The sequence below is a fragment of the Mastomys coucha genome, chromosome X, assembly GCF_008632895.1.
Source record: "Mastomys coucha isolate ucsf_1 chromosome X, UCSF_Mcou_1, whole genome shotgun sequence".
Taxonomy (NCBI): Eukaryota; Metazoa; Chordata; class Mammalia; order Rodentia; family Muridae; genus Mastomys; species Mastomys coucha.
Window position 1 is genome coordinate 153232683 of NC_045030.1, and position 21238 is coordinate 153253920.

A 21238-nucleotide genomic window follows, 5' to 3' on the forward strand; every position below is an offset into this window, starting at 1 on the left:
TTGCTTCAGTGTTTATTTAGAGGTGCCAAAAGAAAGCTGGTGTCTCGAGAGAGAATTGCTCAGTGTTTTTGGAGAGGCTCTCTAAATTGTCCATGCTGCACAGAGAAAACAATGTCTGTGGTCTGTCTGTGACACTACAGCTTGCCAACAGTCTCATGTGGAATTTTGATTGATTTTTCAGAGACCCAAGAAACCGCCGCCTCCATCAGCTCCTGTCATCAAACAAGGGGCAGGTAATGTACCTTTCAGGTCCAGCAAACAAAATCTTCATCTTTATTTTGCACAAATTCAAATTTTCTTTGTTAAAATTCAAGATTTTTGGATCCACAGACTGCTAGTTTGGGGGTTGTGATTTGGTTTCAGCAGGCAGGTTTTAAATGAGCTGCTGTTTTTTTCCTAGACACAAACAAATGAAAGTACCCATTTCACGAAAACATGTCTCTGCTACAGTGCAGAAATTGGGATTCTCAAAGAGAATGGGCAGACTATAAAATGAACTGGGTCTTTAAAAAAAAATCTGCTTTTGAGGAGCAAAGACCCAGTTATTGTCCTTCCTGAGGGCCGGTTTCCCATGGGATTGCATCATTGTATATGAACAGAGTTGCTGGCCTTTCACTGTCTGTCCTATGTGGTTAGCCAAAATTTGCACTTACTTCACTTCCCCCAACAAAAAGATGGTTTTCTAGCCATAGAGACTTTCCCTCTTGATTATTTTCTAGTCTTGAAAACAAAAATCTAGTTCACTCATTCTGTGTAGTTTAGATATTAGGGGTAAATAATATAGGAAGAAGTGATGATGTCACTGCGTGGTGGATTCTCATACATAAACATGATGGATCATGCTTCCCAATGGAACGCCTCTTGATAATAGTCACACTTAATTGTAGAGAGAAATTCCTTTTGTAAATGACTATTCAAACGGTTTGTTAACAAACTGAGGAAGGAAAGGGATAAACAAACTATATGACATACATGTATGAAAGTGTTTCAGTGAAGCCCATTATATTGCACAGTGAATATACACTAAGATATATATGTACGTACATACTAATTTTGACAAGAAACAACTAAAATAAAATTATGGCTGCTTTTAATTTAAAAATACACAATTATATGTATAGCTCATAAGAATAGATATAAATGATCAGGTTTGATTTTTTTTACACATTTATTAAGAAGTATTTTGTTTTTTAAACACAGGACCTCTCACTCTATCCCTGGATGGCCCAAAACTCACTATGAAGTACAGGCTGACTTCCAACTAAGAAGTGATTTTTTTTTTTCAAAAAAAATTTCAAAGTTTTTTTTTTTAAGGGACTACAAATTTAGAGGAAAAATCTACTTAATATTATATTTCTTTTCTTATTTATTTGAGTCTAATTAAGATTTACAGAGATTGACCTGGCATTGGGTATTAATTCTACCTCCTGTTCCACCCAATTCCCACTAACATTGAACAGTTTCATTTTGCCACCTAGTGGCTCTGGCTATATAAATATTATATTGTGCTAAGATTAAAATAGACTAGTCGTGTGTTTTTTCTCTGAAGACCCTTTTCTCCAGAGGCCTTAGTAATCAGTTGGAGCCCAAGGCATCGAACTGAGCAGTTGGAGAATTGGGAAGCCTAGAATACAGTAAATAAGACCAGATTCTTACAGATAGTAGAATTGTCTTTAGAAATGAGACTATATGGTAGGTGGTAGACAAATTCTTTTAAAAACAATTTTACTGTATTTGCAATGACTCTCTCCTGGGTTAAGCACAACAGCATTTGTCTTCCAGCTCTTTTATCCTGAAGTATCTTGGGAATTGCTTTGTAATGAGGAAATACATAGATATTCATATTCTCATTGTGATCAACTTCCTTTTACCAAAAGAAACCAGATATGTAAATGATATAAATCAGAAACAGTGTTTAATGTATACTGTCATTAAAGGTTGTCATATGAAGTATGTGTTAATGGAAATTTCAGGGGTTTGTTTTTGTTTTTGTTTTTTTAACCTCTTGGGGCCTCATAATTCTGATTTCATTGCCTAAGATACACCCATGGGGCCAGTCAGGTGGACAGTCAGGTACTTATCCAAGTCTATCAGAGAGTACTTTGGACTGTTTTATGCCTTAGCTAGTTCCCAGTGCTCTTGTATGCCTGAGGCCAATAGCAAAGATGAGGCCCTCAGGTGAGGGAACAGTGTCGAGCCACAAGAGCAAAGGAGAAATGTAAAGTGATATATTGGGAAATATGTAATACTGGAAGAATTCAGACACAGAGAAAGGATTTAGGGAAAACCACTGTAACAAACCTGCATATTCCTCAAAACTATATTTTAGATATTGCTAGTGAATGAGAAACCACTCCAAATTTTGTGGTATAAAATAACGATCTTTAAAGAGCCATAGATTCTGTGGGCTAAGAATGTGAATAGCGCATGACCAGAATGGTTAGTTTCTATTCCATCATGCCTGGGACAGTGGTTTGGAAAGCTGAACTAGCTGATGGTGGTGTATCCACCTGAAAGATGATTGCTTCATTCACATGTGTTGCTACTTATGTCAGGAGTGACTGGGAGTCCGGGCTTAGCAGGGGCTGCAGGCCAGAGTATATTTACATGGCTTCTCTGAGGTAGATGACCTCTTATATGGATGTCCAGTATCCCAGCAAAGAAAGTGTAAGCTAGATGGCCTCATAATGTAACCTTGGAAATAGGGTGGAATTATTTCAACTACTTGTCAAAACATTTGCAAGGCTGGCCCCATTCCAACCAAGGGAATATAGACCTTACCTTACAATGCAAGGTCTAGCAAACAATTCTAGGCTATACTTAGTTTCTTACAAGGTGGAGTCTAGATCCTTATGAAACCTGTTCTTATTTATAATATATAATATGCTTGTTATGATTCCTTTTTTACACGTTTTTTAAAAAAAATATTTTTTTATTAAGTACACTATTGCTGTCTTCAGGATGTCAGATCTCATTGCGGATGATTGTGAGCCACCATGTGGTTTCTGGGATTTGAACTCAGGACCTTCAGAAGAGCAGTTAGTGCTCCTAACTGCTGAGCCATCTCTCCAACCCCTATTTATACGTTTTGATGAGTAAATTATTTCTACACATTCTGCATGCTTACTTTATCATGGTCTTTGACTTTTAATGTCCAAGGAAGCAGTATTTAAATATTTAAAAAAGTAATGATGTTTTATTAATTAAATATTTATAAGCATGCAAATTCTTTATAAAGACAGTCTCTCTCTCTCTCTCTCTCTCTCTCTCTCTCTCTCTCTCTCTTTCTGTGTGTGTGTGTGTGTGTGTGTGTGTGTGTCCGTCCGTAGTTGGCCTAAAACTTGTAGTGATCCTGCCTTGGCCTCTTGAATGCCAAATTTATAGGCATATAATCCGGCTGGCTATGCAAGCCAATTTCATGACATAGACTAGAAATGAGTTCTGCTATATTTCTGAACAATTAAGATCTGCATAACACCAGCAGCCATTTCATGGGAGAAAAATCTATTGCCTTTGCTATACTTGATAAATATTTAAAAGTGGATGTGTCAACTAAATAAATACAGAAAACATTTTCTGATTGCAATTAGCTTTTCCCTTCTAGGTACCACAGAGAGAAAACATGAAATTAAAAAGATTCCTCCTGAAAGACCAGAAACACTTCCAAACAGAACAGAAGAGAAAGGTATGAGATCAATTCTTCATTGGCACATCTAGAACAGCAAGCAGTGAAGCTGCTGTGGCACTAGTCCTGATTGCCCACATAGTTTGCTTTTTCTTTGGAATATGGTGATTACGGGTTTCTTTTGATTGCTTCCCAACATCTCATTTTGAAGGAAATATGATAGGTTATGTGGCACTTTTACAGGGACAGAGTTTTTCATCAAAGCAAAACCAACCAGCCCAGTCATTGAACATATTAGGGCTTTTCCATGATATGTCTACTATTGCCATCTTGCCTGTACCCGAAAGTTGGTGGTTTGTAAGTTCATCAAAGGTCCTGCTCATATCTGATGCTTTCTATCTAATTCCTCCACTTTTCTCAGTATCTTGTGGGGAGGGGTTCATGCATCATTGATAGGTGGTCTTGGCTTGCTGAAATTACCATTCAGACAAATGAAAGCCCTCATCCTTGGTCACTGCTGGGTCCTTGACTCTGGCTAATAGCATTACAGACACATATTGCTGGCCAGGAATATTGGAGGGGTGGGGGTGGGGGAATATGGTCATACTGAAAAAGCAACTCAGTCTCATAGTCGTCAGACAGAGTTTAGAAATTCCATTGGCAGAGAGGTCTCTTAAAACCTCACACAGTCAGGTTAACAAATGTGCTTGATTCCCATCACTCTGTGTGTCTTTCCCAAAGAAACCTGCATGCCGTGGAGGGCTCCTTTTACTAGGTGGCCAAGTTTTGATTGATCACACATTTTTATGGGAAAGTGCTATGTTATTATGAACAGGAAGCCAAGCAAATTCCATTTTAAAAAAGCAGTTATTTTGAAGTCACAAGAGAAATGCTGAATTAATGAATATAATTATCTGGAGGTGCTCCTTGGTGGCCTCATGAAATTTTATTGCGGAGTTTAATATTTCACATCAGCCTACTGAAAGTTTTGCCAACATTGCAAGCTGTTAAAGATCTATGCCTCTTTCTTTCTTGGTGAGCAGGTAAAATTTGAGTCATTAGAACCTCATTGTGAAGGCCAAGCCTGTGTTAGAGATCAGTGGGGAAAATTGCTATTCAGTGTATGCCCCATCAACAACTCTTTGCTAAAAGCATGTGCTGTGACTATAACTATATATAGGTGTATAGTCCTCATGAAGGACCCTAATATCTGTACCCTAGAGCTAGGCTTTGTGATGAAGATACTTCATCTCCTGTCCCATGCTGACTAACTTATAGATGGGTGTGTGAGCAGCCATTCTCCTTGCCTGACCAAGTAACCACACAGCCCTAACTTCCTCTCAGAGTCCTTGTCCTATGCCACAGCGAATTAGGGAGGCAGAAACCCTATCAGAAGCAATAGACCCTTCAGAGAATGAGTGTCTGGGTCTTAGCATCCTGTGAAGTCACCAAAATCCATATCATGCCATCGTGCAAGTTACTGTTCCTATTGCACAGCCAGGGAGTTAGCTCTCCTTAACATTTTAGCTTAGTCCCTCCTTTTTGGGCCCTAGTGTGGCAGAAACTAAGTTCATATAATTCCCGGTTTAGGTGTGTGTTTCTTTATAAATACAGTAAAGACAATCTCAGTGATGCCTTCATAGTACCCTAGAAGGCACCAAAAGTTTTTGCCACTTATTCTGAGTGCCCAAACAACATGGTCTCATGCCTGCCCTTGCTAATGAAGGGTGTTCTAAAGACAAATACAGAAATTTTATCTGTGCTTTAATGAGGCATCCTCCCCCCCCCCCACATCAAGTTCAGTCTTTATTAGTAAGAATGTGGGTTAATGCTTTTTCTACCATATACAAGGCAAGGCTAGTTTGAGAATGGGAAAAGCAAAGCTGCCATCGAACAACACCCAATTTGACTAACAGGTCTGGATTCAAGCTCTTCCTAATAGCTCCTTGACTGCAGAAACTGGCCCCACAATCTGAGAAGTCCCACTTTGTCTTTCAAGTTCAAAATCTGTGTAGAGATCCCTGAACAAGCTATTTCCTGAGCAGTGTCCTTTCTTATTGGCCAATGAGATTCTCAGAGGTTAATCTGAGAAGTATCAGGGCAAGACTTTCCCTACACCCAGTAGAAAAATCATGTGGGCCATATAGTAAAACCTATCAACTATCTATGGAATATCTGTTGTATGCCAGCACTGCACAGGATCTTAAGGAGATGTTGTATCCAGGCTTTAAAGGTTAAGTAGGAGCTTGCTTTAGAGGTCAGTGGCAGAAGGACCAGCACTAGCAAAAACACAGGAAGAATAGGACATGAGTTCTGACCCCTTCCATGTTGACTATGAATAAGTATTAAGTGGTGGTCATTGCTATCAATTTGGCTCTCAGAAATGGCGTGTGTGTGTGTGTGTGTGTGTGTGTGTCTGTCTGTTTTAAAGCAAGGAATAAACAATGTATATCTAAATTTTGTCACTGACATGAGGTGTGTCTGTTTTCTTCTTGCTTGCTTCCTCAAAAAATGACTTAAAGAAAGACCAGAGAGAGAGCCAAAACTGGATTTACAGAAGCCTTCTGTTCCTGCCATCCCACCTAAAAAGCCTCGGCCACCTAAGACCAATTCTCTGAACAGACCTGGCGCATTGCCCCCACGAAGACCTGAGCGACCAGTGGGCCCGCTGACACACACCAGGTACTGCCGTGTTCTCACCAAGGCGGGTAGGCATGGGTCAATCACAGGAATTGGCGAAGGGATAGGAATCAAGCTTTGTCTAAAGATTCCAGCCACTTTTTTTTCCAGTGAGGAAGTGGTCACACGATATTGGGGAGCAAGCGCTGTGTGGGTTGTGGGATCAATAGATGAGAACTGGGCGCACATATCATGTAGTCCCTGCTCAAAGCCAGGGCTCAAGGCCAACTGCCTTACAGACTGGCGATGCAGGTGGTATACTCTCCTACACCTCCTAGATGACTTTGCACATCTTTGCCTGCCTCGCTTATAGCTGTGTCTTCTAACTCTAGCTATTCTGTAGTCCCTTGAGCTATGCCCTAGGCTCTGACTACTCTTTATAGCTTGGTGTGGACTACAAGAGCTGCGTGATAGATTTTCCTGGGGTATGTGTCTCTGAACTCTTAAGACCCTCAAAGACATGCCTGGCAACGTGGTGATTTCTTCATTGTCAAGTTCTTCACTGGATGTCTGGTACATGTGTTGGTAATCCAAAATCAGAGTTGATATTGTGCATTACAGAATTGTATAGACAAGAAACCATTGGATTCTCTGTACTAGTTCTTCCTGAGAAGTTTCTACTATTGCATACTTGCATAATACATGTTGGTTCGATACATCAGAGCAAGTCAATAGCCCTGAGCTCTTCACCTGTCTCTGTCAGCACGCTAAAGTCTAGCCTTATAAGCTGTTTGCATGGTAAGCATTGTGTGCAGCTTCCGAGGTCCTGTGTTGAAAGCAGGCAGTCCTTTAGGTTTGAATCTTAGTCCACGTCTTTGCAAATTGTTGTCTTTCTAACCTACCTTTCACCATCTGTAAATTGAGGTAGACACTGAAATTCACCTAGATGTAATATTCAAATATGTAACACATGCTTATAAAGTAACAGTATTCTCCTTGTTAACTATTAAACTGTGTAAACTGCAGTAAGACAATAGTGTTTACTTAAATTTAAAAAAAATGTGCTAGAACTCACGTGACATACAATTTATCATCTTAACCATTTTAAATTCATGGTTTGAATTACGTATACTCACATCATTGTGCAATCATTTCCAGAAGGTTTCCCCTCTGGTATAAGTGCACCTCTATACCCATTAAACAGTGTCTCACCATTGCTGCCTTCCTGTACTCCTAGAAGTGGTTATTCTACTTCCTGTCTCTATTATTTTGATCCCTAGATAGTTCATATAAGTAGAACCAAAGTGCATGGCTGTTTTTACTTTGCACCATGTACTTCCTCAGTGTTCATCTGTATTGTCACATGGCCCATTTACTTACAATAATAAGAGTAACAAGTGCCCTCCCAATACTGACCAAATACAGAGACACTTCATGGCTGAGAGATTCAGGAAACATGTCTGTCTATGGGAGGTAGTCTGCCCAGCTGAGCACAGAGCTATGGGCATCTCTAGAGCACACGAGTTAGTATTCTGTAGCTGTTGTGCCAAGGTTCAATCGAAGCACAGCCTTTGTGAAATGGCCCTTGTGAGAATGAATTGGATTATGACCTCCGATGTTCTGGTCAGGTCCCTATGTGTCATACCCTTTTCTGATGGATGGTAAAGAGCTCTTTGCGTGTGATGAGGCCACCTGAAAGTCCCAATATCATGAACAACAGCCACATCAGTGCGGTGCTCATCCCAGAAGCTAACATACCAGAAAGAAGAGGTTATGCAAACAGAGTGCTGCTGTAGAGAATATGAGCTATCCAAACAGAGAGAAGATGTCGAGCAAGAAAGATCACCTCTCACGTTTTAGCTTGCAAAAGGCCATCTGAGGCCACACACTGCCAAATCCTGTTGGTCTTCAGGGGCTACTTACACCTCAATATGGTCAGTACTGTGTTCTAACATAGGCCTGCTGCTTTTTATAATGATCTAATCAAATGAGCAGTGGTATTCTCACTATATCCTTGTCTTTGAGAGTTACCCTCAACACTGTGGTTATGGGATAGGTGAAGCTTTGCAAACTAGAGGAAGCTTGTCATCCTCACTGAGCTAGGAGACCCAAGAGGTCACATTTACCTCCTGCCTCTGCCTAGCTCTTCTTAGCCTCCAGTTCTCAAATCTACTTTGTGAGGTAGGAGGGCAGGCTACCAAGGAGGGTGTACAAGGACTTTCTATATATATAAACTAGTGGGAAGCATAAATTCTTAACATTGTCCTGCCACCTGAGTAGGCTATAAAAAGATGGAACTACTTTAACCCCGACTCACCCTATGACTGCTGAACCCCCAAGGCACTACTCTACAAAAGGGTGGGGTGATGAGGGAAAGGCCCCATGTTCTTGCTTAACCCATTGAAAGGAGGGCATTGCCTTCCTTGACTTTGTGGTTCTCAAACTTGAGGAGACTCGAGAATCACATAAACAAAACAGATTGTAGGACTCCATCCTGTGGTTCTGACTCAGTAGACCTGAAATAGACTTGAAAATTTCCATTGTGATTTTTTTTTTTTTTTTTTTGCTGTTGTTTTAGTTTGGTTTTGGTTTGGGGTTGTTTTTGTTTTTCTGGCAAGGCCTCATGGAGCTCATGCTGTCCTTTAAAGATGCTGTGAGTACAAGGATGACTTTGAACTTCTGATCCTCCTGCCTCCATATTCCTAGTGCTGGGAACACAAGCATGTGGCACCATACCTGGCTTATGTTCGGAATTGACCCCAAGGGTTTTTGTATACTAGACAAGTACACTACCAACTAAACCATATCCCCAATACTGGAATTTGCATGTCTAAATAGTTTCCAGGTACTGCTACTGCTGCTGACGGTGAAGTCTAAACCCTGAGAACCACTGTTTGTGGTTCTCCCAAGTTGGTGCTGTTGCTTGCCCATCCTCCTCTGACCACCTCTAATGCACGTGCTGGTACAGCTTGATGTCTGTGCCATGTCCTCCTCTGGAAGTATTCTCTTATCTTTCATTATTACTCTCTTCTTCAAATGTCTGACATCTCATGTTTAGCATGGTGCTGGGGCTGATACTATGTCTCTTGGGATGTACCCACCCACGGACTCCTTGACTGGAGTTAAAGCAGATCAAGAGTGTGTTTCATCATGGCCACATGTCTTTCAGTGTTGAGCAGCATATGGTAGCAGCTCATTTAGCAAATACTTGTTGAATACTTAGTTCTTTAAGTGAGGGCACTTATATTTTATTCCATTTGCCTCTTCTGTGTTCCTTCCCAGCCTCTATACAAGCTCTTTAGCATGTGTTCCTTATATTCAGAGTAGCCTAGTATGCGATAGATTTTAATAATAATAATAATAATAATAATAATAATAATAAAGAAAAATCTCATTGCCCTTTAGTATTTAATGAATGTTTTATTTCTTGCTAAGTAGTTACATTAGAAAAGTGTGGCATATATTAGTTTGTAAAGTTGTTTTATTCTGCCAAATTGTTTGTGGTAGAAATGTGCCAACTGTATTCATGCAGTTCTGGGCCAGTGTCCCTCTACAGAAAGGGCAGTGTGCCGCATGAAATGAATCTTCAAGATTTACCTGATCAGATGGCCAGCAGGCTAACAGACAGATGATTAAGTGAAAGGACACACAGTCCTCCGTTGGCAGGTCTTACTGGACAAGGAAGCATTGTGGCATCAGCTGCTGGGTACAGTCTAGGGCTCTTCAGCAGCCAGCAAGCTGCTGCCATGTGCTACTTCCAGCAGAGCTTTCTGTCTTTTAATAGGAGTAAGTGTTTCCGAGGAAAGGGATCTCTGTGAAGGAAAAGCACATCAAGGGCCCACTGTGTGCTGGGCACTGTTTTGGATCTTAGGGAGAGTAGGGCTCTAGTGTTCCTGTTCGGTTCTCAAGAATTCTATTCAGGGACACCAGAAGGGCTCCATCAAAGAAGTGTGTGTCTAGTCTGAACAAATTGAAGCCCATTGTAAGTATGTGGCGGGGATTGCTCTCTTCCTCTGGTCTTTACATCCCTTAGAATCCCTGATAAGAATGCTCTTCTGATTTCTAGAAAGTATGTATTTAATTTTAATATGAAAAACTGCTTCAAAAACTATTACCAGGGTTAACTTTAAAATGGTGAGCGCTAAGTACAGTGGTGGCTCACGTGTCATCATCCTGGCACTTGGGAAATGGAAGGGAGACTATCACAAGTTTCAGGCCAGTTGGGACTCTGTAGTAAGACTCTAAATGAAGGTGGGGGAAGGGAGGAATGCCAAAGAAACAAAAAAAAAAGTTGAATGTTAATAAGAAAATTTCCCTAGGCTAAAAGTGTCAGCTCAGTTGTCCTCTGGGTCTTGGGGACACTTCAGTTTTTATTTCATGGTCTGTAAAGCTGGCTTTGCCCACCTTATGCAACCTAACATATAGCAAAGGTGCTTGTGATCCAACAAACATTCTGTCTACCCTGTCCTGTTACTTCAACATAGATCTCAGTTAACTTCCTCTACCTACATCTTGTATGTGTGTGCCTATACATGCATTTATGTGGGGCTATAGGTTTAGTAGTTTCTGTTACCAACTTAATAACAATAAAAACAGACTCAGAAACCTCAGCTTGAAGAGAGCCTCAAACTCAGCAATAGGGGTCCCAAAGGAAAAACAACAACAACAAAAAGAATCTAAGGACTTGGTACTGTTGTTCTTTCCATGGGGTTGCATCAACTCCTTCAACTCCTTCAGTCCCTTCTCTAACTCCTCTATTAGGGACCCAGAGCTCAGTCTAATGGTTGGCTGCTAACATCTACCTCTGTATTTGTAAGGCTCTGGCAGGGCCTCTCAGGAGACAGCCATATCAGGCTCCTTTCAGCAAGCACTTCTTAGCATCCACAATAGTGTCTGTGTTTGGTAACTGTATATGGGACGAATCCCCAGGTGGGGCAGTCTCTGGGTGGTCTTTCCTTCAGTCTCTGCTCCACACTTTGTCCCCATATTTGCTCCTGTGAGTATTTTGCTCTCCTTCTAAAAAGGCCCAAAGCACCCACACTTTGGTCTTCCTTCTTATTGAGCTTCATGTGGTCTGTAAATTGTATCCTGGTTATTTGGAGCTTTTGGGCTAATATCCACTTATCAGTGAGTACATACCATGTGTTTTCTTTTGCGATTGGGTTACCTCACTCAGGATGATATTCTCCAGATCCATCCATTTCCCTAAGAATTTCATAAATTCATTGTTTTTCATATCTGAGTAGTACTCCATTGTGTAGATGTACCACAATTTCTGTATCCATTCCTCTGTTGAGGGACATCTGGGTTGTTTCCATCTTCTGGCTATTATAAATAAGGCTGCTATGAACATAGTGGGGCATGTGTCCTTGTTACATGTTGGATCATCTTCTGGATATATGCCCAGGAGTGGTATAGCTGGGTCCTCTGGTAGAACTATGTCCAGTTTCCACAGGAACTGCCAAACTGATTTCCAGAGTGGTTGTACCAGTTTGCAATCCCACCAGCAATGGAGGAGTGTTCCTCTTTCTCCACAACCTCGCCAGCATCTGCTATCGCCTGAATTTTTGATTTTAGCCATTCTGACTGGTGTGAGGTGGAACCAGACCCCCCCCCCAGAACTCCCAGGGGCTAAGCTGTCAACAAAGGAGTACACATGGCTCCAGCTGCATATGTAGCAGAGGATGGCCTCATCACGCACCAATGGAAAGAGAAGTCCTTGGTTCTATAAATACTCGATAGATGACCCAGTGTGGGGAAATTGAGGGCAGGGAGGTGGGAGTTGGTGGGTGGGTGTTGGAACACCCTCATAGAAGCAGGGGGAGGGAGGACCTGATAGAGTGTTTCTGGGAGGGAGGGAAACCAGGAAAGAGGATAACATTTGCAATGTAAATAAAGAAAATATTCAATAAAAAAAAAAAAAAGAATCTAAGGACTTGATGAAGAGAAAAACAGGTTGACATCTGCTCTAGAAATGGACCTTAGTAGAAGGCAGAAAACCAGAAACCTGAGAAGCTTCCAAGGAAGGGAGGTAGAAGCAAGCTGGCTAGAGGCTAGGCGAAAACAGGTTTGGCAGTCCTTACCGACTCAGCTGCCCTAAGACCTAATCAGTTTTCTTTTTCCTCTGAAGAATGAGGAAGCTAGAGGAGGACTTTTGCTCTGAGTTGAGAGGGGAACATTGAGTTGCCTGCTGCAAGCTCATGGGCACTGACTGGAGGAAACAGGTAGTACCCTGAAGCCTAAGGGATAGACATAGGTTGCAGACGCAAGAGAGGGGAACACAGACACTAGGTGTTAGGGGCAAGGCAGGCAGGCAAGGCAGAAGTAGGGAAAGTTGAGAGCTGAAAAGGGAGACCAGGAGTCTGTGGCCAGAGGAGAAACTAATGCTGTCTGTCTTAGAGATGAGACTGTTATGGAGAGGAATTTATCCACAGGCCACAGTGTTGTAAGGCTGTGCTAGTGGATGCCTGAAGATGAATGAATGAAGGTTGTGAGCATTAAAGGGAGTGGGGGGGAAGAAAAGCAGTGCTAGGGATGAATGGCCCAGGTGGCTATCACAGAGAGGGGATTAATAAGGTGACAGGGGAAGAGGGAGAAGGCTGGGGTTCCTTAAGCTAGTATGCTCCCAGATGGATCTCATTGTGTTGGGGATGGCTGGTTGTTGATGACAGGCTGAGATACAGATTTAGCAGTTTGTTAGCAGATACTGTGGACTCCAGAGGATGATGGGATTTTTGAAAGATAGTGGGAGGTATGATCCTGATGTTGAAATGATAAGACTGCCGACATAACCTTCAGGCTCTATCTGGTGTCTGAAGGTGCTAAGGTAAGCCTTTACTCTGGCTTGTGACTGAGAGTGTGAGGTCAATGCAGGCCTTTCAGTGAGCTGGTGGTGGGTGTAGGGAAGTTGATTACTAAGGCTCAGATCTCTCAGAGGCTTGGAATGGAAAGAGAAGTGATCATAGAAACTGGGCATGGGGTTGTGAGCAAGACTTCTGACAACCTCCCAAACCAGTGTTACTTAATCTGTTGCTGTGGCCAAATACCTGACCAAAACAGAATAAGACAGGAGGAACTTATTTAGGCTCATGGTTTGACAGGACTATTCCATGATCGTTTAGCACTAAGTGCTTAGGCAGAACATCGTGTCAACAGGAGTGTTGGGACAGAAAGCTGTTCATTCCTAGTGTCCAGAAAGGAGAAAGACCAGGATAGGGGCCAGAATATAAAATAATCTGCAAAGCGCCCCTTCAGTGACCTATTTCCTCCAGCTAGACTCCATCTTTCCCCATTACCATAGGCTACCCAAAAGAGCAATATCACGTGTGAACTAAGTGTTGAACATATGAGCCTGTGGGGCACATATCATACCCGAACCATAACATTAGGCAGTCTCACTGTGGAGGACTAGAGACTCTACTGAGAGGATTATAGAACAGGATAGGACAATGCAGTGGAGTTGCATTTTTTCCCACTTGTAGTGATTTCAGGAGCCCTGGATCTTAGAGAAACATGGGCAATGAATGATTGATGGACTTTGGGGCATTTTAGGTTGAGACAAAGATTAAATAAGCAGTTATGTACCAAATGTAAAGTAAGTGCCTAGAGAAGGGTAGTTATGTCTCTTGAGATCAACTTAGCAGCAAAGAAGTTAATGTTTTTGTAATGCATTGTGGTTGCTTATGCACCTGGGCTACAGTTTAAGCAGGAAATAAGCTTCTGGGTACTGGTTGGCATGAGGTATGTGTCTCTGTGTCCACCAAAGGAAAGCATTAAGAAGACCAATGGGTATAAGTGACCCTATTGATTTAGAAGGAAGAAAAAAAGCTAGTGAGAGAGTACAAGTAGATGTTCTGTGTGTTGGCCTGTAAGAGATGCACCAGGCTGCTTAGGTCATTGGATTTGGATTACTGAAGTGCTTTCTTTTGAAAATGTGTAGCTATGCTTTAAGTGACCCTTTTAGTGCATTCCTTCTTTTCTGCAAGTTGGAATGGAGGCATGGCTTTTAAAAATTATTTTTCAATTATTTTTAATTATGTGTATAAATGTGTGTTTGGGTCAGGGTGTGCTGGCTAGGTTTATGTCAATGTGACACAATTAGAGTCATTTTAGAGTAGGGAACCTAAGTTGAGAAGAATATTCCCACCAGAAAACCTATAGTGCATTTTATTGTTTGATGATCGAGGTGGGAGGACACAGCTTACTGCGCATGGTGCTAACCCTGGACAGTTAGTCCAGAGTAGTTTAAGAAAGGTGGATGAACAAGCTACGGGGAGCAAGCTGTTAAACAGCACTCCTATGACCTCTGCTTTCATTCTTGCTGCCAGTTTTTTCTTCCAATTTCCCTAAATGATAGACTAAAAGCTGTGAGATGAAATAAATCCTTTCCTTTCCAAAATTTTAAGGTGAGATGTTAAAAAGGGTTTTGTTTTTTGTTTTTAATTTTATGCATTTGGGTGTTTTGCCTGCATGTTTGTTTGTATACTATGTACCTGCAAGAAGCCAGAAGAGGGAGCATTGGATCCTCTGGGAATGAAGTTACAGAAGGTTGTCATTTGCCATTTGGGTGCTGGGACTAGAGCTCAGGCCCTCTAGTGCTCTTCTGAGTCATCTCTCTAGCTTTGTGTAGAAAGTTTAAGCACACCACTGTAAATCAGACCCAATTCCTGGCATGGAAACTTTAGAGATATCACCAAACCTGTTTGAATTCTCCCCTGTCCTTTGAATGAATTCAGTGGATGAGTTTCTTTAATATAGTAGAAAGCAGGTCATGTTCTGGATCCCCTGAGGAGATAGAATCATAAAGACTCTCAGACAGTAGACCAGAAAACCACCAGGGATTATAAACACATAGTTATTCCCTAGACTGTCAGTGTCAGAAGGAGGAGTCTGGGAATGGAGGGAGGACAGCAAATGTATGATGTAGAGGAATACCAGCAGGTTCAAGGGGGGCCTCTTGTACTATAGGTATGCTTACATTGGTACAGACTGAATGTCATTGGTCCATGTACTCTCTCTGTCTGTCTTTGTCTGTCTGTCTCTCTCTCTCTCTCTCTCTCTGTCTCCATCTCTGTCTTCCTCTCTGTCTCCCTCTCCCTCTCCCCACCCTTTTTACCCACATATAACAGTGAAATGCATTTGCTGTAGCAAAACCCAGCAGTAGTGACAGGGTTTTGCCCCGACTGAGTCACACTGCTTTTCCTACCACTGGGTGGTCAAAATAAGGCGGTGAGACAGTAGGAAGCATCAACACCTCACAGTGCCATTTGCTTTCTAGCTTGCTTTTCCACAGCTCTTTTCTCTCTAATGCATTTCCCCTAAGTGGCACCCTACAAACTGTTCTCACAGTTGCACAACGATGAGTTCTCTCTCCTTCTGACACTGACAGGGACCTGGGCTCAGCTTCTTTCAAGCCTGTTGCTTGCCTTTGAAACACCAAGATGGGGGCTAATACATGAAGTCTGCCCTTTTATCCTTCTGGGGTTTCTGGGCTTGTTATGCCCTCTCTGGGATCTGGAGGGAGGCCTACTTCCAGATGTCCTTAGAGAGCCTGCACAAAGAATTAAGATTAGGAGAGAGATTGCGGGAGAAATGCCCTATCACCTTCCGACATGCCTTCACCTTCTATAAATAGCAGAGCTTGTTTGTGCTGGGTGAAGACATGCATTGCAAGGAGAGAGCCACTGGGGAAATTGCTCTGGGGTTTTGTGTCCCCAGCATTAATTAGGAATTCCCATACTTCAATGGGACTACTTTTCAATCCCAAAGTCTGTGGTGCCTAGGATATGTTTTGTCTATAAGATGAGTATGCGGAGACTCTAAGAGCTCAGCAGGGCATTTGGATGCATGTTTCTGGGAAAGGACAAGAAGCAGTTCCTTTGATGAACAAAGGAAACCTGTTTTGTTCCTTCTTTATGGAATGGCCCATCTTCAGGGCTTGCTATATTGTGGGGCAGAATGCTATTGGAGGGTGCGCTCCACATTTGCTGTCTTCATACATGTAAGTCACCTTTTAGTTGCTAATCTGAGAGAAAGAAAACTCCCCTGAAGAATAAAAGATACAACTGTGGAGGCTTCTTTGTATTATTGCCATCTCATGTATGATAGGAAAAGACAGAGCTAGACACCAGGTATCTTCCATCTTGTTCCTGTTCTGCTATCAGTCAGCTTCCTGGCCTTGTACACATTCCTTCTACCCTGTGATCGCACAGGACTTATAAGCAGAACAAGCAAGCCTGTAACAAAGTGGGAAATTGAGCTGGGTGTTCCTTGCCCAACATTCACAGTCAACGCTGAGGTCTGAGATATTAAGCAGGGAGCCAGGAGAGGAGGGGAAATGAGTTCACTTGCTGTCCTAGTTTGCTTTCTGTTGCTATGATATAACACTGAACAAGGTCAACTTGAGGAGGAGCGAGTTTATTTGGCTTAAAGGTCCATCATGAAGGGAAGCCAAGGCAGGAACTGGGAGGCAGGAATTATAGCAGAGATCAAGAAAATGCTGATTACTGGCTTGCCTCTCAGTGCTCACTCACCTTCCTGTCTTACAGCTTCCAGGACCACTTGCCCATAGGTGGTACTGACTATAGTGAGCCGCCCCTCCCCCATCAATCATTAATCAAGGAAATGCCTCCACAGATTTGCCTACAGGCCAGTCTGATGATGACAGTTCCACAGTTAAGATCCCCTCTTCCTAGATATGTCTAGGTTTGTGTCAAGTTGAGATTAAACTAACCAGCTCTTAGATCTTGGGGGCATCACTGGACTGAAATGTTGTCAGGATGAGTGAGGAGTGTGGACACTAATGAATAAGATTTCCTGGTTGGAAGAAAGAAGACAGGGTAACTGAAGCAGTTTCCTCTGTGATCTTAAGTTTGATAGGTGCAGCTGCCATCTACATGAAGTCCCAGCTCCCAGGTAGAATGAGCGGTGGTAAAAATTAGAAGACTCGTCCTGTGTGCCTTAGTACTTGCCTGCATGTGGGAAACAGGACTTTTAACTATTTTTCTCTTTCTTCTCCACTCTCCCCACTACCTCATAATATTTTTAGGTATCTAAAGCTGAAAGATGTGCATCCTGGTCGCATATCGTTTTTGAGGATGGGGGCTGCTAATGCAATCACCATACAGACTTAGAATCTTATTCTGTGGGAACTGCTCTTTCTCGCTTCTTCCCCACATAGGTCTAGAGGATTGGTGTCTGCTTGGTAACTTGCTGTCATAATGCTGGTAGTGCTGTCATAGATTTGTTAGTGTGTTCCCTTTGGCTTTCTTTGCACATCAGCACCGTTTCTATCCCACATGTCTTGGCTTAACTGTCCCAGCTTAGGCTAAATTAGGCCATGCCACTGGCTGAGTTCATGTTCTCAAGGGTTGCACACTATTGTGCATCTTCCACATCTTCTATGCATGAGCCCTGTGTTATGTCTCAGGTCCAAAGGAGATGGATGGGTCTCACTGAGTACATTTTTTATTATTAGCCCTTCTTAACTTGGGAAGCAATGATTTACCCATCTGGGAGTGAACTAGGGTGACACAGACAGCCTGATGTGATTGATGACATGCTGTCCACGGGGCCAGAGTCTCTGCTCAGAAGACCAAGAGGCTGAATAATAAAACAGCTCTAGTGGCTCCACAAGAATCAGGATTTCAAGGTTATTCTTGACGATATAGAAAGTTCTAAGCCGACCTGGGATACATGAGATCCTGTGTCGAAAATAAGTGAATGAATAAATAAGTCAGCTTAAAGAAATGCTCTTGGTCTCTGCAGTTAGACTTAGTGGATCCAAATCTACATCCTGTCACTTTAGTACTTTGGTGACTTTAAGTTGGCAAGTGACTTAGCCTCTCTTAGCCTCAGTTTCTTTTGCTATATAATGAAAAGCAAGATATCACAGGGGCAGTTCCTCAGGAATCAGACCATCCCAGCAGAATGTGAAGATCGTTGTAGGGCTCCATGACCATAGAAGCAGGACTGGGCAAAGGGAAAGTTAAGTTGTGATACTGGTTCAACAAGTATCTGTGAGATCCACAAGGAGCTCTGTAGCTAAAATAGCCCAATTGAGTTATCCCATGTTGGATAATGAAGCTCTCTGTAGCCAAGGCTATCTCTAGAAGGAGGACTGAAAGCTGGAAACTGCCCATGACAGCACTCTTAGTAGTAGGGTAGACCACCCTACCACTGCAAGGGACCCTCAAGGCATAATGAATGTCTTCCTGGCAGGTTGTAGGGGTGGAATGCTTTATGCATGAAAGATCCTGCCTCAGTATGTAGTGGGTAATTGTCACTGGGCAGCAGTAGCTACTGCTGTTATTTTCATGGGATCTTAGGACCAATTTTCTCCCTGCTCAGACCCTTGTTTGTTGGGAAGCAAGGGGAGCTCTGTATTATCCAGTTATGTGTCATGCAAGGGTCAAACTAAAACTTCCAAGAAAAATAAATGAAAATAGAATCATTTTGATTTCAAAGTTAAACTTCTTTTTTAGCTCCATATTTTCTTTTCATTTTTATTAGCCCCTTGAGAATGTTGTATGGTGTGTTTTGATTCTGTTTATTCACTTCCCTCCTTAAATCTTCTCAGGTCCATCTCCCTTCTCTATTCCATTTTGTGCCCTATGTTTTTTTTTTTTTTAAACTATTAGGTCCATTTTGTGCTGCTCATATACTCTTGGATGAGTGACCTCCCACTGGAGTGTGATCAACCTACCAGGGGCCACACTCTTAAAGAAAGCTGACTCATCCTCTCCTAGAAGCTATCAAGTGCCAATAACTGCTCAGCTAGGGGTGGGGCTTCATGCCCAACTAACCCTCCTTCCTAGGATCTGGTTTGGCTTGAGTCTCACACATATTATCGCAACAGCTGTGAGTTCACATATGTGCCTGCCCTGCTATACCAGGAAAACACTGTTTCCTTGTAGTTATCCACCACCTCTGGATCTTACAACCTTTCTGTACCCTCTTCCACGAGGAACCTTTAGACGGAAGAAGTGTGAGCCTGGGCAGCCTTGTTCTGGTGTCTCTGGTTAGATGGTGCTATGGATAGCCAACCTTCTCCTGCGTTCTCCTTTTATTTAATTGTTGTAGAAATAGAAACTTACCAGAAAACAAAAAAACTCTGGCAGGAGCCAATAAATGATGAAAGGGTAAGCTCTTTTTCTTCTTTAGAGTTCAGTAACACCCTTTCTGGAAAAAAAAATGGTATCCTTGTATTGAACAGACTGTGGTAGAATGGAGACCATAGAGCTGCACCCTCATTGGGTGTCAGCCACTATAGACATGTGCTACAGTAAATTTCAGAAGTTCTTCTATTTTTCAGAACTGAAATTCATTAGCATTGTTGTAAAGAGGCTATAAATATAGTGAAAGGCATTTACAAATAGACATTGTAAAGTGCTTACACACCCACAGTCTGAACACTGTCAAAACACCAGCTGCAGCTTCCCTACTTGGAAGGATCAGAACTTTTTTTAAACTACACCTACTGTGTTTTCAAAATAGGCTTGCTTCTGGCCCTAGATAGAAGAGCATTTCAACTAAAGCCTGTGTCTAGCTCTTGGCACAAGGGATCAGAAAGCTCAATTGGAAGGAAGAGCCAATATCCCTGCCTCCTTATACAAGTGTGGTCTGTGTTCTAGAATCTGGGGAGGAGGGCTGGTGAGATGGCTCAGTGGGTAGGAGCACTGACTGCTCTTCCAAAGGTCCTGAGTTCGGATCCCAGCAACCACTTGGTGGCTCACAACCATCAGTAATGAGATCTGATGCCCTCTTCTGGTGCGTCTGAAGTCAGCTACAGTGTACTTATACATAATACTAGAATCTGGGGAGGAGTCACTTGGGAATGGTTAGTTTCTATTTCTTCAGGGTGGTTCCTCATGCTTCAGCCTATAGAGCCTGCAGATGAATCTCAGAAACATAATACTATCTATCCCCTTAGGCAGAAGTCCTCCCTGGCAAGAGTTCACTATATATCATACCAAATGCCATTTGAAAAGAAGCCATTCTGACAACTGGAACATAATATTTTTTTTCTTTTTATCAAGCCATCAGAATGGAGGTCCTGAAACCAGGGAAAGACCCTCTAGTAGCTATATGCAACTTGCAATGGTATTTTTTATTTGTGATATTACTCTATATTTCTAGCAGTTATGAACTCCAAATGACCTTTACAGCAAAAGTTCCCCATTGTTGACCTCTGTGGTAGAATGTGTTCTGTTCTTCAGGCTTCATGCTGTATTAATTTTCTCAGGTTACTGTAACAAAATAATATAGGCTGAGTAGTTTAAACAACAGACATCTATCTTACTATAGTTGTAGAAGTATTATACTAGGAGGAAGACATGATATCTTCTTTATGGCCTGAGAACTGGCTTAGTAGTTTAAAACCACTGACTTCTCCTCCAAAGGACCCAAGTTCAAATCCCAGCACCTATGTCAGACAGCTCAGAACTGCCTATCATTCTAGCTCCACAGGCTCTTACACCATCTTCTGGCCTCTATGGGCATACACACATATCCAGAAGCTACTCCTACAATTATACACATATACAACACATACATATAAATAAATATTTAAAAATTCTCTTTTGAATAATAAGTAGGTATCTCTAGGTTTATGCATAAGTATCAAATATTGTGACAAGAGCAGGAATAGAGGTATGGCCTGTAAGAACCAAGAGAAAACAAAAGATGGATCTCTGAATGTTAAAGGGTGAGTCACTTTTACTCCAGTAGAGTAGAAAGGGACATCATTCCAAACCTCGAGACATGGAGATTTGAAGGCAAAGGAGAGGATAAAAGTCTGAGAATTTGAGGAGAACTCACAGGACCATCTTTCTCTGACTCCTGTTATAATTTCGACCATTTCTAATGTTTAAATTAGGGACCAAGATGGATACATGGAAGGAGTTAGGTAGAAGAGGGAAGTAGAAGAGGGAAGGGGAAATGATGCCCATGTAATACTTACACATGGACTTTTTTTTTTTTTTCGAGACAGGGTTT

The 21238-nt window shown here is 42.1% G+C and overlaps 1 protein-coding gene across 1 annotated transcript in view; it reads left to right on the plus strand.

Moving 5' to 3' along the window:
* Sh3kbp1 (SH3 domain containing kinase binding protein 1) overlaps positions 1-21238 on the plus strand; it is a 359863-nt gene that overhangs the window by 295555 nt on the left and 43070 nt on the right. The window contains 3 exon segments of the mRNA XM_031370222.1: positions 182-233; positions 3605-3685; positions 6148-6307. Coding sequence (XP_031226082.1) covers positions 182-233; positions 3605-3685; positions 6148-6307 — 293 coding nt within the window.